The following is a 26,739-nucleotide window of genomic DNA, read 5'->3' as shown; positions in this document are numbered from 1 at the left end:
GCAGCAAGCAGGTAAGGAAAGTATTCCTTCCCCCTCCTTCCTAGATGTTGGCTCCTAGAGTGTCTAACTTAAGTCTTCTTTTCAATATCACATCCTAAAGGAGATGGTTAGATGAAAGGTTTTGGAATCAGATCTGGATTCTATTTCAGCTATCAAATTAGCTGTATAACTTTAGTTATAGCACTTTTTTAAATATTTTAGTTTCTTCATTTGCACAGCTTATATTTCAGTTCTTTCGTTTATACAATTAAAAAATAAAGCATCTAGAACAGATTTTCGTATATATACAAAGTACTGTTATTATTTTATATCATTGTATGAGTATCATTTAATCCTCACAAGAAACCTGGATTTTGAGTATAATTTTCCCCATTTAAAATTTCTAAATATATTTATTTTATTTTATAGATGCAGAAGACCTGCCTAAAGTTCACAGGACAATCTAGAGTTGTCAGTGCCTCCAAAGCCCGTTTTCCTTAATTTGATAGACTTTCTGGGTTTTCGTAAGCGGCCTTCCCCGCAACCCTCCGTCCGCCCCCCCACCCCCCATCCCCGACCCCTCGCCGCCCTTGGTGTCAGGCTCCAGTCCGGCGGCGCAAACTCCGGCGCCAGGATTTGGGTGCCGCCCCGGCCTGCGCGGGGCGGGAGGGGCCTGGCGGGGCGGGGCGGGCGAGAGGAGGGAAGTTGTCGAAGTTAGGGGAGACGCCCGCTTGCCCGCCCCGGCCTTGCCTCCGGCCGCTCCCTCCGCCTTCTCCCCGCCCCACCCCCGTCCGCCAGTTCTTCCTTCCCCTCCCGTGCATGATGGAAACACCATGGCTGCGGCGGCCCAGCTCTCCCTGACACAGGTAACGCCGCCAGCCCATCCGCTGGGCTTCGTCGGCCGGTGTTCCCGACCGGCCCCCTCCCCCACCGCCCTCTGTGGTTTACCGACCCGTGCCGTTTCTCTCGGCCCCGGGCAGGGCGGCGGAGAGCAGGAGTGTGTGCGTGTGTGCAGGAGGGAGGGCGCCATCCCGAGCCGGCTACTCCGCGGCGAATACCCTTACCCCACCTGGGGTCGGTGGGTGACCCGGCCCCGCCCCACGAGGCGCCCCCTCCTCCCTACCCTTCCCCACCCCGACTGAGTTGACCATGCACCCCGCCCCGCTCAGCCGGTGCCGGGCTCCTCTCCTTCCACTCAGCTTTCACCCTCGCAAGAAGTTTCCTCCTTCCAGGCCAGTGTGTTCCAGGTGATCGCCTGTTGAGCTCCTGCTGATCAGCTTCACCCCCGGGTCAGCCCTCGGACTGGCAAAGCGCTTACCCTAGTTCGAGTCACCTTCCCGAGCCAGACCTTCACGGCATCTTTCCTCCCTAAACCGGCCTGTTTCCACTAGACTCCAACGAAAGCCCACCCTTCCCTAGCAGTTTCCTCCAGGGTTCTCTAAGCCAGATAAGTCTCATACTACCCAAGTACTTACCCAGCTAGCCCTCCCTGAATTCAGCCTCTTCCCCTCCCTATCAGGTTTCCTCCTGGGACAGACCCTCGGTTAGTCTTTTCCTGCTCACGTCTGCTTCCACTTCTGCCCGGTGGACTTTTATTTAATCGCTGTCCAAGCGGATAACAGGAAAACATCTTTTAACAGGCGTGGTGGTTCCATCAATCTTGGAACTGGGAAACGACCCTAGAGATTACTTATCCTGGGGGAATCTTCACCAAAAGTGGTTCTCAGGGTCTTTCCTCTTACCTTTCTATTTCCTTCAGAACCCTTACCTTGTGCTTCCCAGAACACCTCTCGACATCACTCACTCTGGGAACCTGGTTCCTCCCTCTTTGTAAAAGGAGGCCAATTATAATCTGTGATGTTCGGGATGATGAGGTGATGTGCACCTGTCAGCCCCTTCCCACTCCTCAGACCAAAACTTACCCCAGTTTCAACTTCTCATCCTCTTCTCTCCAGAGCTGGTGGTCAGGTACTTTCCCCTCGGGGCCCACCCAGCCTTCCTGTTTGCCTTGTAATGTCTTCCGGCCCCCTTGTAGTCTCCTTGGCCTGGATTAGTCAGTGCTCATAAGGTTTTAACACTGAGATGGGGTATACATTTTGGGACAGAGAGTTTTGGGGTGATCCACTTAGCACTGTAGGATAGACTGAGTGAAAAATGTTCTCCCCAGGAACCAGGAATCACCTACAAACGTGTGTTTCAGGTAGAATAACTAGCCTCAGCTTGCAGGAATGATCATCTCTTAAGAAGTCTGTTTATTTCCCAATTGTTTGGTGTTGCTTATCCTATTTTGACAAGCAGGTAAAGGGGAAGAATCTTTGGAATGTGGTGATTTAGTCTTGGTGGTGAATCTCTTTGGAAGGGTCCTTCTGAAACTCAAATTAGAGGAATGGCAACATAGACTTATGGGTGTTCACTTTTTATGAGTCTAGTTAGTGAGTTGCATTAATAAACAAGATCCTGTTGGCAGGCTGTTGCTCTCTGGCTCTGTTGGCCAATTCTGAGCAAGAGTTTTTCCCCGCTTGAAGATTTTGTTCTCTTAGAGACTTCTATAGATTTACTTCTTAGCTGTGTGTCTACTTTATTCGCTCCCTGAATAGTACTGTTTTTAGTTTCTATTTATTAGCATTCATTTCTGGAGGTTTTACTCGGGCTCTGTCAGTTTTATAGACAGTTACATAATTAATAATTGTTCTTGTGTATTTTATATATTTAAATATTAACATGTACACAGAGTAAATACTGAATTAGGAGTATTACCCTTCAGAGTCTCACATATGAGAGGACATAGATGGTTCATTTATATTGACAATTAAAATAAGTCCATTTCGAATATTCTGATTTTTAAGATGTTAAGAGGCAATAAGATATTTTGTAAAGGCACAGGAAAAAGAATCTTCCCAAATGTTTATATACCCTAATGTGCCTCCTTGTTAATCTAAAACTTGCTGATCTGTGTTTTTTTAATTTTTTAACTGCTTGAGGCAATAAATTGAGATAACAGTGCAACGTGGTTTCACATTCATTATTGATATGTTTATGTCAACCCCTTACTGGAACACACAGGCACTCACAGAGACAGACAGAGATATAGGTAAACTCAAGAGAAAGAGATCCTCAAGGGCAGGGACGTCTTTTAATTCACCTCTTCTCCCTCAGTGCCCATCTGGAAGAAATGTGATTAATAACTTTGTCTTCTGTATGACTGAAAATTCTAAAGGGCTCTACGACAGTTAAAAACATTAACCAGATGCTGGGGTTTGTTTCCACCTCTGGTCATGAGATAATGATGGTTTTGGAGTAGGTTTATTCATTCAACAAATATTTGTTAAGTACGTGTCATGTGCTAGGGACTGTGTTGGGATTGTCTTCTTTATAATTTTTTTTTTGCCTTTATCAATTAAGCAAAACTGACAGGGGAAAATGTGAAAAAATGTTTTAATTTACTCCTTCCTCTTCCCCTGCCTGGCAACCAACGCTTCAACTCCCCAACCACCAAAATAAATTATCATACTTCAGCTACTGGAGAAGATAGACCATTAGAGTAATGAAACGTTAGTACCAGTCCCAGCTCTGCCAAGCTTAGCCCGATATATGACATTGAGTTAAGTCTCCAGGCCTGAGTTTTCTTAATTTTAATATTTATTCAGTGAATATTTGTTGAGCATTCACTGTGCTAGTAGTTATTGTAGGTACTGAAGACATACTAATGAACAAAAAAGATAACAGTCTTGGAGCTTGGAGCCAAAACTTGGAGCTTACATCTTAGTAGGAAAATTTGACTTAGCTGATCTAAGGACCTTTCCAGCTAACATTCTTTTTTATAGATCACATTCTATGATTTGTTTGTAGATTTAGTGGTGACTTCCACAGGGTACTTAGTGCTGCGTACATTGGTGTTTTCTAATTTTAGTTGTTTTGACTAGATGTTTGTTTTTTTTTCTTGTCAATAAGAACTAAAACTTGAGAAAGATCTTGTGATTTTTGCTTTTGGTGGTAGATTACAAAAAAGATACTAATACTTCAAAAAATTTTACCATTTGCCCATTTCTTCCTCAAGACTGTATCCCTAATAATAACAACAGTAATACTATTAGCTTCCCTTTGGGTGTTACTATATGGCAGGAGTTTTATTCCACTTAATTTAACGTTTTGCAAATGAGGGAAGTAATTTACATGAATAGTAAGTGGTAGGGCTAAGATTTGAACCAAGGTCTATAGGACTCCAACAAAAGCAGTTTATTTCACTATCCCTCTCTGTGTACTAGATGCTCCCTTGTATTTTTGATTCTCTTTTTCAGTATATGCCCTGTTGTCCTAATTAGGTAGTAAACTTGAGAATGGAAGACATGTCTTGTGCCTCTGAATTTTCAGTGTCTTTCATGCTATCTTGATAATACAATTACAGGTGTGTAGCAGTGCTCTGGATGACGATAAAGGTTTTATTTTATTGAAATAAGCATGATGTGAGTATTTTAAGTAATCTTCCAGAAGCTGTTTTATGCTGAAGTTTTTTCATTTTAATTTAGCAAGGATTTTTTTTTTAAAGAGTTGATCCTGAATCTAAATATTTTTAAACAAGTATTTTATTTATTTATTTATTTATTTTAGAGAAAGGGGAAGGGAGGGAGAGAAATATCAGTTGGTTGCCTCTCATACGTGCCCTGACTTGGGACCTCACCGCACCCCGGGCATGTGCTCTGACCAGGAATCAGACCTGTGAGCGTTCGCTTTGCAGGCCGATGCCCAACCAACTGAGCAATGCCAGCCAGGGCAAGGATTATTTTTTTTAATAATAAAGTCCTTAGAATGGGACTTAAAATAATCTTAGTATATGGTTTAAAAGAGTAAATGCTATACGGAAAATTTTCTCTTTAATGCTTTTTTTTAAGTTGCAAGACTGATTTAACTGCATTATAGAAAATTTGAAAATTGGAAGGGAAAAATCTCCCATAATTTCAGTTTCTGGTATTTATTTTCAATTAAAAAAAATACGCAGTTGTGTTAATAAAGGTATCACCTTAATGGGCTGGCTTAACAATTAAGACAGTAAATATAGGGCAGAGTATGTAAATGACAATCCAGTAATCTCAGGAAATCCTTTCTTCCTTGAACCGATACTAACTATTCTCAAAAATGGCTTGGAATGTTCAGCATTTGGGAGGAGTTGTCATAGTTAAAATTAATTAGGAACAGTTGGGTTTGTCCAATAGCATTCTTCCAGGAATAACCTAAGGATATATTTCTTTGTTTTCACTCTTATGCAGACAGAATGATAACAGACTAACACATAGTAAAAAAAGATTGAGCATCTTTATTTAGCAACAAATCATAGTCCTAATTTCCTTTCTCACTAACAGTCTGATTTAGAGCTCAATATAAGATGTTGTACTTGCTTTTCAAGGAATTACAAGCACACTTTATATGTGAGTTTTGGACTTAGTAAAATTGAAACCCTGGGAAACAAGAGGCAGGAAAATGGCTTTGTTGAGGGGGGGACAATGTAGGGGGTTGGACAGAGAGAGAAAGATACATAATCTGGTTACTTGCAGAAATAAATGAAAAGTTAATCCAGGCAGAGTTCATTAGGCAAATCCACATCCTGGAATTTCATTTTAAAGTGATTGAACTCTAATCAAGAAGATAAAATATTGTGCCTTCATTAAAAATTATATTTATCAGAAGCTTCTAATAATCTGAAAATGTAATTTGAGTGCTGTATTACAGTAAAGTGGAAACAATTAAGAATACTTAGACAAATGATCTAATCTAGTTAAACATGCATAGAAGAAAAAACGGGAAGGAAAAAACCCAAGAGTTTGTATTAGTATGGGTTTAGTCTTTACCTCCTTTTCGATGGTGAGCATGTATTCCTTCTGTAATTAGCTGACTTAGCATTTCTGTGATAACTTTTTGAAAATTTACTTTTTTAAATTAAAGCCAATAACTATAGGTAAAATAAAAAGTCTGTGTTCTAACACTGCATCTATACTCACATTTCATCTTAAGCATCTTTAGGTTTAGAGAAATTGGTCAGAAGAATGATAGAAATAATTGTTATCATTGATTTGGAGAATTCATTCAGAGGACTAGTTTATAATTTTGTGTTCTGCTTTATAATTTATAGAGCACTTTATATTCTTTCATTTGATCTCATAATAACAATGCGCTAAGCTATTATTATCTTCATTTCAAATTGGAGAATGCTAAGACTCAGAACTTGTGAGTTATTTAAATTTTACAGTCAGTAAATAAAAGAACTAGTGTAAACCCATGTTAAAAAAATTTAAACAATTCCAGTGAAAGTCTCTTTCCTGTTCTGGGCCCTCAGTCTCCTTAAGAGGGAGTCATTCTTGCCAATTTCTTGTGTGTATTTCCAGCAGCAGTCTGTGATGTATATGCAAATACACATATTTATATATACATATATACAGTGTATGTATTTTTAATTTTTCCTTTGAGTAAGCTGCATATTGTTTTGTGACTCATTATTGTTATTACTAATTCTTTTTTAATTTAACTGATCTAGATTGTTCTATACCAACACAAACAGCTCTCCCTCATTTTCAGAACTTTAGCACTTTCCCTTATATGAATATGCTACAATTTACTTAATTAGCTATTTAATGGTAGAGATTTATGTTGTTTCCATTCTTTTGTTACTACAAAAATGAACAATTCTTTTTCGCATCTCTGCACATGTGTGAGTATGTGCATTAGTTTTAAGTGGGTATAATTTGGGGGCCAAAAAGTACTTATAGTTTGAATAGATATTGCTAATTTGCTTTCAGCAACAGTGTTTGTGCCTTTTTTCTCCAGTTTCATCAACATAGTATATTATCAAACATGATCATTGTCAACCTGATATATAAAAATATTAGTTAAAAGTTGGCCTCATATGCTTTCCTATCACATAAATGTGAAATTTTTAGTATTTTGTTTAAAAGTAAGATAGAAGTGAAGTATAAGAAACTTACCTTGGTGATATAAATAATGCTTTCAGGAATTGGAGGTACAATTAAAAAATAAAGTTTGGAGCTCTTTTAAAAACTTATTTTTATGTGGTACAAGTATACAGAGGAAAGTCAGCCTCACTTCTTTTCCCTTTAGATTGGAGATTTCGTAATAGGAATTTAATGGTACCAGGAGTTTCCCATCTGAAATAATCAAGCTTCTTATTTCTTGTTATGTTTTCAATAAAAATAAGAATTTGGCCAAAAACACTGGGACAAGAACATATATTTGGGAAAGACTTCTATATAATAATACTTTGGATATTTTTAGATTATGGTTTCTCAACCTTGGCACTACTGACATTTTGGGCTAGAAAATTATTTGGTGTGGGTGGTGGTCTTGTGCATGGTGGGATGTCTTGCACCACCCTTGTGCATGAGATGCTAGTAGCACTCTTCCCAGTTGGGACAGTCAGAAATATCTCCATACACTGCCAAATGTTTCCTGAGAGATAAAATTGCCCCTCGTTGAGAATCACTGATTTAAATACGTACTTTTTAAACTTAGTGATCCATTTAGGCTAGTATGAGATACAGGAGTATGTGCTTTCTTGGGATAGGTACGGGGGAATAGTTTGTTTTCAAATTTTTATTCCTAAACCTGCCAGGAGCCATGAATGACTAATTGTGCCTAGATAATTGATGTAAAAACACTTAAATGGTGAGACAACATAATTTTATGCGTGATTTGTCTGCCTTTCTTAGTGGTCCTATTTTAGTTGTGGAACAATTCCTTCTAGTGGGCTAAATATTTTTTGATTATATTTTATTGATTATGGTATTACAGTTGCCCTGATTTTTCCCCTTTTGTCCCCTTCCACCCAGTGCCCCCTGCTCCCTCAGGCAATCCCCCCACCATTGTTAACGTCCATGGGTCATGCATATAAGTTCTTTGGCTACTCTATTTCCTATACTGTACTTTATATCCCCATGGCTATTCTGTAACTACCTATTTGATTTTGTTAATCCCCTCACCTCCTTACCCATTCTCCACCTCCCCCTCCCATCTGGCAACCTTTCTGTAGCTAATTTCTTTCCTCTTGCTTCTAAGAGTCTCTCTTTATCTTTAAGCATTGGCCTTTTAATAATGATGTGTCTTGGAATGGGCCTCTTTGCCTCCATCATAATTGGGATTCTCTGCGCTTCCTGGACTTGCATGTCTATTTCCTTCACAAAATTAGGGAAGTTTTCTTTCACTATTTCAGATAGATTTCCAATTTCTTGCTCTTTCTCTTCTCCTTCTGGCACCCGTATGGTGTGATGGATGGACCTCTTAAAGTACAATGGTTTCATCCATTGTTATTGTTGTTTTCCCTGTAAATTGTTCTTTATTTCAATTAGTGTATTCTTCATTTCTGACTGGGTCTTTTCTACACTGCTGAGGTCCTCACTAAGTTCCTTGAGCATCTTCATGTTTATGTTTTGAACTCTGAATCTGATAGATTGCTTATATCTATTTCATTTTGCTCTTTTTCTGGAGTTTTGATCTCTTCTTTCATTTGGGCCATGTTTCTTTGTCTTCTCCTTTTGGCAGCCTCCCTGTGTTTGTTTCTATGTATTAGGTAGAGCCACTTTGATTCTGTGTCTTGGTGGTATGATCTAATGTAGTGGGTGTCCTGTAGGATCCAGTGGCACAGCTTCCCCTATCACCCAAGCTGGGTATTCAAGGTGTACCCTTCATGTGGCCTGAGTACACCTTCCTCTTGTAGTTGAGCCTTGTTGCAGTTGGCAGGTCAATGGGAGGGTCTCACCCAGGCCAGTCAGCTGCAAAGACTGACTGTGACCACTGACCTCCAACCTCCACCCGCTGTGGAAGATTAGCTGTGCAGGGGCAGGGTGGTGGTCTGTAGCTCTCCACTGGGTGCACTGGCCCTGGGGTTTCCCGAGTGGTGCAGGCCAAGGTCAGCCCCCACATGTGTTTTGCCAGGGATCACCCTGCATGCTGTAAAGCAATCTGAGGTGGCTGCTACTTGTGCTGAGTTTGGAGATTCGCAGGCGAAGCCAAGCTCTGGCTGCCGACTCTAATCTGGCTGCCATCAGGGCTCGCTGAAGCCAGCCGTTGCTTGTTTGTTGGGATTTAGGAGCCAAGACTAGCTGCTTTTTCTTTTGGAAAAGCAGCTTGGGTGGTCTGTTAAATTGGGTGGGTAGGCCTTCTGGGGATCTCCAAGGTGGGTCACTCAGTGTTTTAGCCAGGTTGGTGGAGTCTCAGATATTGTACCAGTCTACTGGCTCTCTGTGGGGGAGGGCTCAGCAAAGGGACAATGGGCTCTGCTCGACCCGATACCAGACACTTCAGTCTTTCCCCGTGTACCACTGGTGCCTTCAAGCTGCCACCTCAGTGCTGGGAGTTCGGAGGGAGTGAGTCTGAGTAGGTGAGTCCATGTGTGGGTTCCCCAGCAGTAACTGCTTAGGGGCCCAGCAGCCTCCTCCACCTACTGAATCCCTGCTGATTTTCTCAGCCAGAAGCTGTGGGGACTTACCTTCCTTGGCACTGGAATCCTGGCTTGTGGGGCCTGATGTGGGTCTGGAACTCCTCACTCTCAAGCTATCCCTCCCGAATGTTTATCCACTTAGGTGTGGGCCCAGCCCTTTCTGCATCCGTGCCCCTCCTACCAGTCTGGATGGATGTGGTTTCTTTAATTCTGTAACTGTCAGACTTCCATTCAACTTGATTTCTGATGTTCCTGAGTGCGGGTGGTTTTATATTTTAGTTGGAAATTTGATGTGGTTGTGCGAAGCGGCGGCCTCGTGTGCCTATGTCACCATCTTGAAGTGGGCTAAATATTAATGCAGAGATCTTGGAAGGGTGACATTCTTATGCCACTGTTGGGAAGGAAAAAGGCTGATGGTAAATTCCTGGTAAGCAGTAGGTACCTTTAGGTGATTTACATATATTGTTTTACTTCAGTCGTTCTACAAGAAGGAGTTACTCTTCTCTATTACTTATTCAGGGTTGTTTTAAATGGCAGATTTGAGATTTGAACCCAGGCACTTCTATTCTCAAGCTCATTTGCTATGCCGCTTCCTGTAAACATTCATTGACAATACTTCAGACAAATTTAGGGATGAAAATGGAACATTCACATATTATATTCCTCTACCATTATGTAAAAGTAACAGATTATTCAGAGAGTGCGGTTTGTGTATGTGTGCCTGTGTGTGAGCACCTGTGTGAGTATGTGAACGGAAAAGAGAGGGACAGAGAGAAGTGGCCAGTGTTGGGATAATAATAACAATAGTTATTAATATTCATTGAGCATTTAGGATTTATCTGTCAGTCACTGCTTTCAGTAATCCTGACAGCCTGATGAACTTTTCAATAATCCTTTCAACTTGATAACTGGATCATCCTTATTATCCTCACTCTACAAAAAGAGAAGACTGAAGCACAGAGGTGAAGTAATTTGTTTAATTACTGCTACCAGGATTATAACCCAGGTAGTATAAAAGACATAAATTGAATGTCTCTATTTTTAAGGGCAAAATAATTCTGATAGAACCTATCCTTGGTTATAACTGAACATATGATCTAGACTGTCACTTCTTATTATGTGAAAATCAATTTATTGCATAGACCACATCCCTAGAAAGTGAATGTACCAAGTTATAGTGGAAGGTTTTTGTAAACATGATAGAAGGTAAATTTATATTTTGCAATCTTTGGGAATTTCTAACTCATGAAAACCTAAGCGGGTCTGGGTTAGTGTACATCATGCCAATATTTACTTTCAAATGTATACTCTCTTGGGTATGGTAACTTGGACTTGGAGTTCCTTCAATATTCTATTGCTAAAGATGATTCCATATATCAGAGAAAAATTCCCTAAGGAACAAGCTATTTTGTTAAATAAAACCTAGAACCATTAGGTCTTAAGGATTTCTGATGCTCTGGATATGAACATTGTTGAGAGGATGAAACAATGGGAAATTTAACTGGGCTTTGCAGTGAGATTGTCTTAGGTTTAATTCTTTTATTTGATTGTAATATAACAAGTTTCTTAGCCTTTGTTTTTAAATCTGTAAAATTGGGAATAAACCCATATTTGTTGTGAAGATTATGTGCAATAATAGCTATGAATGTTTGGGATCAGTTTAAATGGTAGCAGCTATTCATAATAATAACTACTACCAATAGAGAAGTATTTATAATTTGTGGATTTTAGCTGTTTATAGAGCTATTTTCTTTGATATGTTGCACAATTTTCATAGGTCACTGATATTAAGGATAATTGGCAACCTCCTTCAGCCTTTTATTGTATAGGTACAACACAGTTAAATCATTATGCATATACTTAGGAATATGAAACTTATGTGTATTCAAGGTGCTTCCATGATTGCTTGTTGATCCTCTTATTTCAGCAAATATTTACAGAATGCCTCCTGTGTGTTGCCAGTGTGTTAGGCCTGGGGCGTACAGAGAGAATAAGACAAAGACTTATGTGCTGAGGTGCCTTTTAGTCTTTTAGGGAGATAAACACTAACTCTAGAGTGCTAAGTGCTGTGATAAAGGATGGTAGAAGTAAGGCACGGGAGTGCTGGGGAATATCCTGTGATTGTGATGGTACTTTGTAATAAAGCAAGAATGTTTATAACCTGGAGCAAAAGACATTAGGAGAGGATTTCAAGGATAGGCTTTAACAGAGCTATGACTCTAAAATAGTATGTAAAATATTCATAGTATCAAGATTTCTGGCCCAGGGGTACTGAGGTTTTATTTAGTGGGACGAGCACTAGACTTAGTACAAAGCAAAGCTGCATTTGAGTTCTCCCTCGCCCACTTGTACTCTCTCTGGTTGACTATGGCAAGTTACTTAAACTCTCAACTTCCTTTTCCTTATGTATACTGTATATACATTGTTGGAATATAGGAGACATTCAGTAAATAGGAGTGACATTATTATTGATACTTATATGCAGAATTCATAAATATTATTAAAAATTTTTTTTCATTTAGAAAATTCTTCACTTATTAAAGAAAAGTTGATGAGTGTAAAAATAGGAAGAAAAAGCATGGATCATCATCTACCCCATTTTTTAAGTTTTAGGTTTCTTTACTTTGTAAAAAATTTTATTTATTTTTTAAAGTTTGATTTATTGATTAATTTTAGAGAGAGAGGAAGGGGAGGAGAGAGAGAAACAGTGATTTGTTGTTCCACTTATTTATGCAATAATTGGTTGATTCTTACGTGTGTCTTTACTGGAGATCAAACCCACAACGTTGGTGTATCTGTGCATCTGGGCGTATCTTGGTGTATTGGGGCAAGGCTCTAACCAACTGAGGTATCTGGCCAGAGCATTGCTTTTTTTATTTTTTTTTAAATGTAGTTGTACTCTCTCTCTCTCTCGCTCTCTCTCTCTCTCTCTCTCTCTCACTCACTCATACACACACACAAATTTGTATTCTGTTTTCTTTAATAGTATAGGTGTTTTTCCAGTGTGGTCTTCATAGCATTTTTAAGTGTCTTTAGGATATATTCATTGAATAAATGTTTTATAGTTTACTTAATCAAGCCCTTATATATACAGATAATTTATATATCAATTATATTAATGCTGTTGCAAATAACCTTTGATATACTGTTCACTGAATTCCTTTTTGTAGAGTTATATATATGATAGTACATGATTGAGTTGCATTTTTATGTCTCTGAGTTTTGAAATTAAACTCAAATGGTTTTGTATAGTTTATAAGATCTTGAATGGCAAAGCAGACAGCAGAAATTTTCTCAGGAGCAATAATATCTAAAATATTGTGAAAGAACTAAATTGAGCATATTTAATTCTGCTGTAAAGGCCATTTATAATTTGTAAAGTTCACTTAATATTGGAAATTGGCATTAAAAGTTTTGAGCTTAGAGGAGACTGGATAATTTCAGTTTGCTTACGGTTTTCATCCTTTGCTGGCTGGAATGCTTTCATTCTTAGTCTGTTCTTACATTCTGTTCTGTGTATTTTTTTTTTCTGGCACGCTTTTATGTAGGGCTTTGTAAGATTTGAGGGGTGGATTCTAGACCATCTGGCTCTTTAGAACAGTTCAAAAACTTAACTCTATTGACTGTACTTTGAGCCAGACTTGCTTGAAATGTCCTGATTTGTCTCTGTGCTTGGCAGATTTTTTTTCTTTTATACCCTTACAGTTTTTTACTACTAATTTCTTCCTTATTTTAGTACAGAAATTTTACCAGTGCCAGTGTTCTTAAGTTAACTTGGGCAAGACTTTTTCCTATAACCTCACCAGAAAAATGCTTATAACAAAAACTTCACAAAGAATTTTATTTTTAAAAATAGTGTATAAGTGATAGAACTGGTATACTTATACATGTTTAATACAATATTTAAAAATTGAATATTTTAGGTACTAATTATAGTTTTCATCTTGAGGCTAGGAAAGGAAGAACATATTCTGCAAATTGTCAATTTACTGAGTTAATTTCTTGTACTAGTTTAAAAATACTCCATGTGTCAAAATTAGTGATAATTTTTGAACTATATCTGCATTTAGAAATATGAGCCATCAAGTAATTTTAAAAGTACTAGAGGTACTGAATTTCTAAAATGTTTAAAAATTGTTTCGGTGTTAAGATACTTACTTTGAACTTCCTGCCCTATTGTTCCCCTACAAAATTTTAAAAATTTTCTTAAAAACTTTTTTTTTTGAGAGTATGTTTATTAAAGCTGGGGACAGTGAAACAAGGAGGGCTTAGGATAGAAGCAGCCACGAGAGAGAGCCGAGGCGAGGCGGGGCTGCTTTGGCTCCCTAGAAATGTTACAGGAAAGATGAGCCGTGGCGGGGTTGCTTTAGTTCACTGGGAAATCAGAGAAAAGGGAGGCCTTGGAGGCAGGTTCAGGGAATCAGCCCAGGAGGAGCTTTTGCTGCCCATTGCTCCTTAGTTGCAGGCCTCCTGGGGTCCTTTAGGGTTTAGAAGATGCATGCCTTGGGAGGTGGGGGGACGGGGGAGAGTGGGGGGAAAGGAAGAGTCCCCCGGAGGGAGAGCAGACACAATTAAACTTTTTAAACAGCCTTGTTGTTGTGTAATTCACATGTAATACAGTTTATCCATTTAAAGTTTACAATTCAGTGATTTATTCATAGATGTGTGCAATCATCAGCACAATTTTAGAGCATTTCTATCACCTCAAAAAGGAACCTTTTTATCTCACATGTATATCTTTAATTTTGTTCAACAGTGTCTTGTAATGTTTAGAGTATATGTTTTATACTTAAGTTTTGTTAAATTCATTTGTTAAGGTTTTAAAAAAGTTTATTCTTAAGCTATTTGAAGGGAAATGATTTGATTTCACTTTCATACTCATTGCAAGTATATAACAATGCAGTTAATTTTTGTATATTGACCTTGTATCCTGCAACTTTGCTGAACTCATTTATTAGTTCTAATACTTTTTTTAGGGAATTTCTTAGAATTTTCTATATATAAGATGTCATCTGAAATAGTTTTACATTTTCCTTTCCCATCTGGATACCTTTTGTTTCTTGTTTATGTTTATTTCCCTTGGCTAGAACTTCTGCAATGTGGAATAGAAGTGTCCAGGGTGGACACTTGTTCCTGATCTTTGGGGGGAAACGTGTATATATTTTCAGTACTTTGTAGGTGTCTAGTTCGGTCATTGATGTTCAAGAAACCTAGTAATATTTGAAAGAGGTTTAATTCACATTTTGGTTATGTAGCTCAGGGGTTCTTGGAGCATGGTTTTATACCATCAGCATCATGTGACAACTTTTTAGAAATGTAAATTCTTAGGCCTCACTGCAGTCCTACTCTGAATTAGAACTGGAAAATTGGGGGTGGGGGATTTACTTAGCCATTTGCTTGATAAATGTAGTTCATATTTTTAAGAAATTAATGCTACTAATGAGTTATACATACAGGGTTTTAAGTATATGAAGAATGTAATATTCACGAAGAATGTAATATTCACAAAGACTGGCTGTAGTAGGAATTTCTTCCCTCTTCCTTTCTTCCAACATATGTCAGAACAACTCAGAGAGGCTGTCAATTTTCAGTGCTTTTGGTGGTGGTTAAAAGAGTGAGCCCTGGCATTGTACTGCATGGCTTGGAATCTAGTTCTACCATTTATTTACCAGCTGTGTGAATTTGGGCATTTATTTAATAGGTGTTTCAGATTCTTCATATGTAAAATGTGAGTAAGAGTATCTGCTTTATAGAGTTGGGATAATTAGATGAAATAATATAAGTGCTGAGAAAAATGCCTGGCCCATAAGTATGTCCTTAGTAAATGTAAATATTTGTTATTGTAATTATTGACCAAGAACACTCAGCATGGTCCATTTCTTGTACCTTTCTTTTGTATGTATTTCTTGCTGTGCCTGAATTTCTGTTCCTCCTCTTTGAGTCATTCATTTGACAAATATTGGGTACCTACTATCTGTAAAGCATTGGTGTCTATACTGCTAACACATAACGAGCAAGACAAAGTCACTGGCCCCCTGAGTTAATACTGTGAATGAGGGAGACCAACAGAAACAAATAGAACAAACATATAAATGTCAGATAGTGATAAAAGCTAGGAAGAACAATGAAGTAGGATAAGGGAAGAGAATGCCATAATTCAGACATGACTTGTCCTTTTCTGTCTCCCTCAGGTATCTCTGATACCATAGCAACTGTGTTGGCTTCCTCTTGTTAAATTAACCCAAATGGTTTGTTAAAATTGTCTGTTTTCCTCACTGTACTCAGTTCTCAATGTCAGAGACTGTAGTTTCTTACTTAATTTGGTATTCTCAGTATCTCAGCCTACAGATGTACTGGAGTCGTCCCCCTTACCCACAGGGCATACGTTCCAGGGTACCCAGTGAATGCCTGGAATTGCAGATCGTACTGAAACTTACATACAGCAGTTATAACATTACAGTGTAATAAGAGTTATGTGAATGTGCTCTCTTTCTCCCTAAATATTTTATTGCACATATAATATGGATATGTTGGAAAAAGGGGTGATTCATGTCCTGAGTGGGCTGGAGCAGGATGGCACGAGAGTTCATTCCTCTACTTGGACTGGCACACAATTTAAAACTTATGAACTTTTTATTTCTGGAATTTTCTATATACTCTTTTTGAATGGTGTTTGACTTTTGGTAACTTAAACTGTGGAAAATGAAATCATGGATAATGGGGGACTACTGTACAATAAATGTCTAAATGAGTGAATAACAAATGAACAAAAAGTTAAAGTTTTTTTAACTTTATATTTCCTCAGTGTATTTCTCTCTGTACTTTGTTTCTGCCTGGTAATAATGATAATAAGTATAATTTATTTGAATTTTCATCTCTGTATCAGGAGTGCCTAGCACAGTAACACATAGTGGTTCAGCAATTGTTGGAATAAATGAGTGATATCTTTGTATGTTAATATACTGAGTCTTCTATAGAATCATATAGACTATATAGTATAATGCGTATTTGCATATTATTCCAATAGACCCTGAACTAGGAGCTTTAAGCAAAATAGGTCATTTTAAGTATTCTTAGCCCTGCTAGCTGCTTTTCCTCATCAGCACATTATCAAGTTTAATGTTCATGTAAGTACTTCAGCCAGAGTTACTGTACTTTCTCAACTATAAATCAAAACACTGTGGTCCAGTAATTATACAGAATACTGAAATTGAGACTGGTTGAGTATTATCTTTGTACCCCTGCACAAAATTATACCCTTCTCCAATTTTGTAGTAGAAATTCTTGTTTCTACTACCTTCTGGGTTGATGTTAAGCAGTTACAATTTCTGGTCTAAGTAGTTATCTGCAGGGTCTGCATGAGTGATCAGTAGACAACCTCCAGAGCAACTTCTGCATTGTAAAAACGGAGTAGGCCAAATGACAAATGGATGGAGTGTGTATGGCCAAAAGTAACCCACTGCTAGTATTTTACTAAAGTGGGGATTAAAAAGCAACAGATCTTTTCACATTGCAGTTTAGATAAACTGACAGTATTTTTCCAGTCAAAGTTTCTGTCATTTGGCTAAAAAAGGATGCCTTTTATTTCCTGGCTTGTGGGTTATTTCCAGGAAAAGACAAACTTGAAAGAATGGTTGGTATGAAAAATCAGTCAACTTAATACACTACATTAATAGGATGAAGGGGAAAGCCACATGATCATCTCGATTGACACTGAGAAAGCATTTGACAAAATTCAACATCCTGTTATGATGAAAATACTCTAGTGAGAAAGGGAACTCCCTCAACTTGAAAAAGGCCATATATGAAAAATCCATAGCTAGCATCATACTTAATGATGAAAGCTTAAAGCTTTTACCATATGTTTAGGAGCAAGACAAGGATGCCCACTTTCATCATTTCTATTTGACATAGTATTGGAAGTTCTAGCATGAGCCATTAGGCAAGGGAAAGAAAGAAAAGGCATCCAAATTGGAAAAGAAGTAAAATTATTTGTAGATGAGTTTATAAAAAAATTATTTATGTGGTAAATAACACATAACATGAGGCCTGTCGCCTTAACAAAATTTTAAGCGTATAATACGGAATAGTTAACTATAAGCACACTGTTCTATAGCAGATCTCAGGAACTTTTGCATCTTGTATTACTAACATTCTGTATCCATCGAACAGCAGCTCTGCATTTCCCCCTCACTAGTCCCCAGCAACAACCATTCTTCTTTTTGCTCCTGTGAGTTGGACAACTTGAGAAATCTCAAGTAAGGGGAATCATGCAATATTTGTCCTTCTGTGAATGGCTTATTTCACTTAGAACAGTGTCTTCAAGACTCATTCATGTTGCAGCATATGGCAGGATTTCCTTCTTTTTTATAACTCAACAATATTCCCTTGATGTATGCACTGCATTTTCCCCCGTTTATCGTTGACAGACAGTAGGTCGTCTACACTACTTGACCGTTGTAATAATGCCTCAGTGAACGCGGGAGTGCGAATAGCTCTCTGAGAACCAGATTTCAGATCTTTTGGGTAAACACAGAAGTAGGATTGGTGGATCACACAGTAGTTTTATTTTTAACTTTTTGAAGAGCCATCATGCTGCTCTGACACAATTTTTTATATGCGGAAAACCATGAAGATTCCACAGAAACACTGATAGAGCTAATAAACTTACGCAAAGCACAAAATATAAAATCAGCACACAAAAATCAGTTGTATTTTTATACATTAGCAACGAACAATTCACAAAAGAAATTTCCGTTTATAGTTGTGTCAAAAAGAATAAATTAGGAGTAAATTTATCCAAAGGAGGCAAAGGAAAATGAAAACTGCAAAACATTGTTTTTACTTAATGTTTGATTGTGAAACTAGAAAAAAAAAGGGTAGATAAATGTATATGGTTGTGGGTTAATAATGAAAAAATGTTATTTAAAATTCTCTTTATTTTGATGCTGTGTTCAATAGAAGTACAATGAAAGGTGTCTTAGAATTGGAAAATACATCTCTGACTGTTAATGAAGGTTCAAAGGATACAATGTATAGGAAAGTTAGTAGTAAGATAAAGGTGATGATAATAACCTTGATGATAGAGGAAACAAACCTAATGATTAAGAGCGAGAAAGTCCTGCAGTGAGACCTCAAGGATTTGAATACTGGTGCCGACACTTAAATAAGTCTGTGACTTTGAGACAGTTACTCCATTTATTAATGTCTCGTTTTCCTCATCTGTAAAATGGATATAATAGTATGTATCTTGTCAGGTTAAATGGACTTAATGTGTAAAGTGCTGAAGAGTAGTACTTGGAGGATAGGAAATGCCCAATAAGGATTCAATATTTTGTTATGAAGCTGTAAGACACTGTGTGTGTGCATGATTTTAAAATGTAGTTAAGTTCATACTTTATAATTTAACTTACCCTTTTATTTTATTTTTCAATAGTTTACTTTTTATTGGAAGAGGGTATAAGGGGTATAAATGGTAATTAACTTGCCTTTTTATGAGCAGTATTGCATTACCAACCTTGGGGTCTCTTGGTGCCCCATTAACTGAGAAATTTTTTTTTTGTCTCATTTGTGCAAACCTTATGTTTTTTTCCCTTGTGAGCTACTCTTTATTTGTCTGTTTTAAGTTTCAGCATGTTTGTTTACCCTTAATGAGCACAGGTCAACTTCCAATCAAATCTATTAGTTCTGGGCTATTAATCATCCCACCCAATTGGGTGTCAGTGGTAAACTTGAGGATTTGCCCTCGCTCACACTTATTAAGTTATTACAGTGATGAATGTTCTGTTTTCAAAATTCTTTGCTGTTTTGAAAATGAGAAATAGAAAACTAATAAACATGCAAGGATGTATGCTTTCTCAGTTCACTTTAAGAAATTAATTTATTTAGGAAATGGTGTTTATTTCAAATTATACTTGAGATAAAAAAGTAAGGCTTTGTGGATATATTTTTTTAAATGTCAGGTCTGTAGTGAGAAACAAATTGAAATAGCAGAGATATCTGTTGGTTTAAATTATGTATTTATGTCTTTATAGTTTTGAATACCAGTCAAGAGCATTGAAGTCCTAACCTCCAGTACTTCAGAAGATATCTTTACTTGGAAATGGAGTCAATACAGATGCAATTAGTTAAGATGAGGGCGTACTTTATGATGATCCAAATAAGTCTCTGGGTGGGTAATATTTAAGCTGAGTCCTAAAGAAAATGACACCAACTCTGCTTTTCAGGAAGAGAGAATGCCATGTGCAAAGAGTATGATTTGGGACAGAGTTTGCTGTTCTAATTGCTCTGGGTGAGGCTGGAAAGGGAAGCAAAGGCTGGATCACGCAGGGACTTGGAGCCATGGCAAGGAGTTTGGATTTTACTTTTTGTAAGATGGGAAGCTATTGAGAGGTTTAAAGAGGGGAATGTTATGTCCTGATTTATATTTTTAAATGACTACTCTGCAATCTGTGTGGAGAGAAAAATAGGCAAGAATAAAAGCAGAGAGGATGCATAAAAGTTTGTTGTAATAAGACAACATGTGGATGAAGATATGGAGAGAGGATGAGTTTGGCATAGGTCATAGAATTAGAGTTGATAGGACTTGCTGATGGATTTAAGATTGAAAGTGAGAGACAAGCTGGCTTAGGTATTTGGCTTCCGCACCTAGGTGGTTGGTGGTAGGAGAGGAATGGGTTTTTGGAGAAAAACAAAATACAGGTTCCTTTAGATGTTTTGGAGACATCCAAGTAGAGATAATAAGTAGATGATTAATATAAAAGCTTGGACTTCAGAGAAGTGGTCTGAACTAAAGATTTATCAACATAAATGTGTTATTTGAACCATGGAAATTGATGTGATCATCTGGATTATTGAAGATAAAGGACATGAGAGATGAATTTGTGAATGTCCTTTGTAAAAAAGGTGAAGTGCTGTATAAATGCAGGAAATAGTGATTTTGGTTCATTTGTTCCCTATGTAAATTTTTATAAATTCACATATTAGTTATTTATGCTTAAAGGTAATACTTCTTCCAGTGATTTCTGTTTATTTTGGGCTGGCTAGAATGGTGTATGTAAGACATACTGTCATCTGATGAGAGACCAAAGCTACTCTTTGTATTCATTCTTTGTCACTCTGCCACTTAGATTTTTGACCAGGTTGAACCGGATTTCACAAAAGCTAGTCCATTATTGGTTTGAGTTGTTGGTATGGTCTCTTTACACCCAGTTTTTCAGTAGTGTATAACTGTACCATGTTTTGAAATTCCTTTGCCTACTTAAAGTCCCTTTAATCTTTCATTTCTGATAATCTCCAAAGCAGATGTATTCTTAGTTCCAGATTTTGAACATTTTCCAGAGAACTGTGCTTAGAGTATACCTAGGTTTTTGCCTGCTAAATACGCTATCAATTTATAATGGTTTGTTATGGAACAAATAGAGGTTAGCATGTTTGCAGAATGAAGCATTGCAAATTTTCCTAGAATATAATCTGTTTTGAGGGCAGAAGCCCTGTATGATTTTTGCAACCCCCAGACACCTAAACCTATTGTTATGTTCCTAGAAGGCATCTAGTACAGGTTTATTAAATTATTAAATGAGTTGTGAATAACAGAGCTGAGGACTAATACCATGCATTCACTGAGGGAACTGCCCTGATGGCTGCTTGTGTTTTCTTGAGCTCTCCTCCCCACCAGCCCTAAAGGTGAGGACTGCTCAGATGACTTGCTTTTATCCGCCCTCTCTATCCAACTTCAGAGTTGTTTTCCTTTCTAAAGTTTCTTTATTACTGACTTTCTCTTGACTCTTCAGCTTCTGTTTGCTCTTTCCTTTGTCAGTTTGGATTGCTGTTGGTTACTTATTGCTCCTTTTTTCATTCTGTTTTCTTCTGTTTACTATTTGTTTTCACCCTGTTTCCCTTTGTATCAGGAAATACTCCTCTTCTCTAGACATCTCAAGCCTATCAGAAAGTTTTAGTGTCATACCCTGTAAGCCATTTACGTTGTGTAAACAAAAACATATGTCTATAAAAGCATAGGCTCTTCCGGTTGTATTCATTTGGTCCTTTAGCCTTAGGAATTACTGTCCCACCACCAAAGAGGTAGTGGTGGTGGTTATGATGGAAGAATTCAAAGCACGTACGGACTAGTTTCCCTAACGGTTCCTCAGTTCTCTTGAAGATGGAGTATTAGACGGCTAAATTCTAAATAGCTGACTTTTTGTGTGTTAACATGTCAAAAAAAATTTGTATGTCAAATTACCCAGAAAATTTTGTGCATTATAACACTGGTTTTCTTTTTTAATATTTACTACTACGGAATTGTTACTTATTTTAAATTTTTAGAGCAAAACTAAACAGATTTTGGGTGGTTTATTTGAAGGAAAGAAATGTATTCATTCCATTGTCTCCTTTTCACCTAGACTTCTGTATTTGCTTGCTTTTTTACAGTGTTTTTTATGTTTGGATTGCCACCTTCTTCCTACATCACAGCGGTTTTGAATCTGACCTTTTCATGGGAAGTTGCAGAGAGTTGTACAAAAAAGTCCCATATACCCTTCACCCAGTTGTACCTAATTATTACATCTCTTGTAACTATAATACAATGGCAGAACCAGGAAATGGACATTGGCACAAGTCACAGATCTTATTCAAATACTTATTTATGGTTTTGCATGTATATACTATGCATATGCAGTTTTATCATGTGTGGATTCATGTACCTATTACCACAATTCAGATAAACTTTTATCACAAAGATCCACCATGCTACTCCTTTATATCTATACCCATTCTCATCATTTTATTAATTTATTCACTGGTTATTCTTTAAATCATATGATCTTTTAATGAATGGAAAAAAGATTGACATTATTTAGAGAACGTCTTTCTATTTTTACCTTTTTCCGCATTGTACTGTAACCATTTGCAGTAAGGCTAATACTAAAGTTTTAGTTTATCTTCTGCACTATAGAATTATAGGTTGGTGAAGTGATATAATCCAACGTCTCCCCCTCCACAGAACTCCCAAAAATGAAATAAAAAATGTTATATGAAGCAACTCAACATTGATTTATTAACCTATGAATTTTCAATAACCAGGGCCTCTTTTCTTTTTTTAAACTACCTGCTACACTTTGGTGTTAGATTACATGTGTTAACTTTTGCTAGATTATGCTGCACTAAAAAACAACCCCAAATATTAGTGCTTACAATAACAAAGGTCTGTTTATTGCTCACATTATAGGTTCTCTAGTAATCTATATGGCTCTGCTCCATAATTCTTTTTTATTTCAGGATCCAGCATGAAGGAGCATACCCTATTTATGATGTACTGTTCTCTTGGCAGAGAGGAAAGAGCGCAAGCTGGTTGAAACACACAATATCTCTTAAAGCTTCTACTTGGAACTGGAACTTGCTTGTATTTCGTCGGCCAAATTAAGGCTCATGGCCAAGCCAACAGTAGGGTACCCACAGAGAGGTACTACCAAGTCATATGGCAACAGGCAGGGATGTTAATGCTCTTATAAAAGGAGAACAAATGATTGAGAATTATAATACAACGTACCAGACCATAGAATGGTATACTATGCTATACTTTTATAATAACTTTTTTCTTTGTAAAGTTTATTGTGCTTTACATGATTTTTTTTCTTAATAAAATTAGCAGCCTCATTTTTACTTTGTGGCAGCTGATAAGAGTTTATGATATAGCTAATGAACAAATAATTACTTTAAAATTCTAGAATTTTAAAAGGTCAGGTTTTGGTATTGACAACTTTAGTTTAGAAGTTTTCCTTTAGAAATTTATTAACTAAATAACTCATATGTAATATTGCATACTGATTTCAAGTTTTTGGAGTTCTATATTTTTCCCCAAATTGAAAATAGCTTTGTTGTTTAATTTTACTTATGTAAATAAGTAGGGCATGCTTATTATAAAAAAGTTTTTAGGGAATACAGAGTAATGTAAAGAAAATAAAAATCATTATAATCCCATCATCCAGACATAATCACTGTTACCATGTTGCTATACCATTCAAATTTTTTTCTGTGCATCATTATGTATATTATATATGTGTGATTTTTTAGAACTCTAAAATTGTTATATTTAAGCGAAAAAAGCCAGTTTTACTGAGACACACCAAAAACACTCTTTGGTCATCTTGCTTGATGAGTGAATTGGCAATTTGAAGGGCTTTTTCCATTCTCACTTAGCTGTATCGTTTAAGTATAGTAATCAGCACAAGGTGTACTTTAGAACACTTAAGTAAGCTCATGCCTTCTCAAATGTGTTTATGTAGTAACCTAATGAGTTTGTAATGTGATGATTAATAAGGTACAGTTTGGAGCTCAGGATTCCTTACCGTGTATGAGGGTTTTTTTCTTTCTTTTTTCCCCCCTGGACAAAAAAGGAGACATTGGATTTTATCACTTCACCAACCTATAAAAATTCAACTGAATTGTCTTTAAAAATTAACTTTTAGATTATTGAGGGAACATACTTCATTTACTTTCTCTAGCAAAGTACTTACACCCCTATCTGTAAGCAGGGTTAATATATCATTTTCATTCAAACTGGGTCATTTCTGAGAATGAAAGGGACACACTATATTTTCAATTTTGTAAGTTTTTAAAAATACTTAATCTTTTGGCCATCACAATGGTTTTATTACATTGATAGATCAGTAAAACAGTTGTATTCAAGTCTGTTTTCAAAATTAAAAATTTCTAAAGGATTTGTTCTGTATTACAACAAAGTAAAGTCTTTACACTGATTATCAGACTATTAAAAAATAAACAATAATTATTCTTGGTAATAATCAGATTTGATTTTTCAGTCAGTTTCTTAGCCATAGCTGTCTTTAATGCTTTTGGAGCAATGTAATTATTTTCCAGTATAGTTTAACTAGTTGTAATTTTTTCATAAAACTGCTTGCCGTATTTTTCAGTGACATTTATGTTTTGTGGTTGTCAACACTTAACAGTTGACCCTTCTCTGTAACCAGTAACATTTTTAATTGCTAATATACTCTCTGTATAGATTGTGATATACCTGGTTAGTTCAGTAAAATTTTTGCAAATTGGAGAATATTCTTAATTCTATTTTATTGAAAACTATAAATTTATCAGCACCCATATTTTCAAAGGCAGTGTCTTTTTGCCTTCACTAAAGGTACTCTGTTGGACAAATATTTTTATAAGACAAATCTTGTCATATAAGTTGTTTCTATTTATGATTATATTACATAGCCCATTAAATTTAGATGCTACAAAATTGTAGGCTTTCTGTAATTTCATTTAATTCCAGTAAAGAGTTTAAGTTTTTTCAGTTAAAAATAGGAATACTCTTTTGGTGGAACTCCTACAATTCATTACAAAGTATAATTATAGGATTTCAAATTTAAATCATGTATACTATTTGAGCTCTCATCAATTCTTCCTTTGCTTTTGAGGGAGGTATTTCAATATTTTGGCAAATGCCATCTGTAATAATTGGTATTTGCTAAAAGCTTCAAAGCTAAAGTTTTTTTGGAGCTTTAATCATTGAACTTTAATCTTTGATTAAAGATTTCTGACTAATTTTGAACAAAATGCTACTTGTTTTCAAGAAGATTCAATACTGAGACACTTAGGTTGAATTTATAAAGTCATTTTTCAAAGATTCCAGTGTTTAAAATCTGAAGATAGGTTGCAAGTAGAGCGCACATATTGCCATGTTGAAGTTTTTTTTTTTTTATTTTTTTTATTCAATAGTATTTTTACTCAACATTTTAACTGGATATATGAAAACATTTGTAAATTTTGACAATTTCAACTAACTCACAACAGTTATGTTACTAGAGCTCCATTTTAAATAGAAATAGCCTCAAGTTTTATGCAAATTGTTTATTCATTTTCTACAGAAATGGAAATTTAGTTCTTTTGTGTTAAATATACAGTTACTTCATTTTAGCTCATTGCTACTGAAAGGGCTTACTGGATAATAAAAATGATTGCCCAACAACAAAATAAATAAACAATTGCAGATTTATATTCTGCAATAAATGACAACCACCTCACGAGTTATCAGACTTGACTCCTCCCACCTAACCTAGAATTCCCCACTGACTTAGCCAGTTGGTTGCCTGGTGCATCTTGCAGGTCATTGCACACGCTGTAGTACCAACTGGCACACCAAATAGCCAGCAGGAGCACCAGTGTCAAATACTTTTTCCGCTGTCTCAAAAGGCTATAAGGACTTAGGTGTCCATGGTTGCTTGTGTCTGAGGATACTTAGGTGCATGCTGTAACTAATACCTAAAAGAAAGTGTTAGCCACGTTGTATCTGTAAAGACTCAGGAAAAGAAAGATGGAAATATCACTAGTTCTCTTTCAGATTTCATAACTTGTTTAAGTGATAAAAGCACTGACAGAGTATTAGCTGATACCTTGGCCAGAAGCTAGATATATGCAGTTAGAAGTATACTGACTCCATCTTGGTTTATTTTAATGTAGTGATTAATAATAATAGTTCATTTAAGATAATGAGAAATCTGAGGCAAATGGTAACCTGGATGGGATGCTGGAACAACAAACAGTAGGTTGTGAATCAGGACCGCCCTGAGCAAACCAGGGCGTATGGGAAGCAGCATGGCGGTGTGAAAGCTCATGGTGCTGGGAGCAGGGCTGCATTTAGGTCCAGTCTCTGCCATGTAAAGGTTTGGACAAGTAACCTCTCTGAGACCAGGTATATTAGGGTTCTCCAGAGAAACAGAACCTACCGGGGACTGACTGACTCACTCACTCACTCACTCACTCACTCTAATTTTAAGGAGTTGGCTCATGTGTGGAGACTGGCGAGTCCTGACTCTGAAGGGCAGGCCCAGGGAGGAGTCCATGTTGCAGCCAGGTCTGAAGGCGTTCTGGAGACAGGTTTCCTTCCTCAGGGGACCGCCTTCTTTCTGCTTAAGGCCTTCAAATGATTGGATGATGCCCACCCACATTATGGAGAGTAATTTGCTTTACTCAGAGTCTTCTGATTTAAATATTGATAACAGCTAAAAAAAAAAATACCTTTACAGTAATATCTAGACTGATATGTGACCAAACAATTGGCTACCATACCCTAGTCAAATCAACACGTATATGAACTTCACACTAGGTTTCCTCATTTGCAAAGTTAGATGATAATATGTGGCTCACAAAAATAAACTGTGGAAGTATTTATAAAGCACTAGCATAATGTGTTCTCCAAGTAGGCAATCAGTGAATGTTGGTTTCTCAGTCCAGTCTTATACCCAAGGTTGGGCCAGTAGTAAGACTTGAAGATATTTTTCCCATTTTATCTTTTTATTTCT

General features: G+C 36.9%; 1 protein-coding gene across 5 annotated transcripts in view; it reads left to right on the top strand.

The window, feature by feature from the left end:
- Positions 1-760: 760 nt before the first annotated feature.
- The window catches only part of EPS15 (epidermal growth factor receptor pathway substrate 15), a 113,840-nt gene continuing 87,861 nt past the window's right edge, over positions 761-26,739 (top strand). For all 5 annotated transcript variants that reach the window (XM_054572893.1, XM_054572890.1, XM_054572885.1 and 2 more), the window contains exon 1: positions 761-845. In XM_054572893.1, the coding sequence (XP_054428868.1) occupies positions 813-845 (33 nt within the window). In that variant the 5' untranslated portion in view covers positions 761-812. The remainder of the gene's footprint in view (positions 846-26,739) is intronic.

This window comes from Pteronotus mesoamericanus, unplaced genomic scaffold (genome assembly GCF_021234165.1).
Source record: "Pteronotus mesoamericanus isolate MK-2021 breed Mesoamerican mustached bat unplaced genomic scaffold, CSHL_Meso_final contig_105, whole genome shotgun sequence".
Lineage (NCBI taxonomy): Eukaryota > Metazoa > Chordata > Mammalia > Chiroptera > Mormoopidae > Pteronotus > Pteronotus mesoamericanus.
Note: the sequence above shows the minus strand (reverse complement) of the source record. Positions and strands in the feature narration are given on the sequence as shown.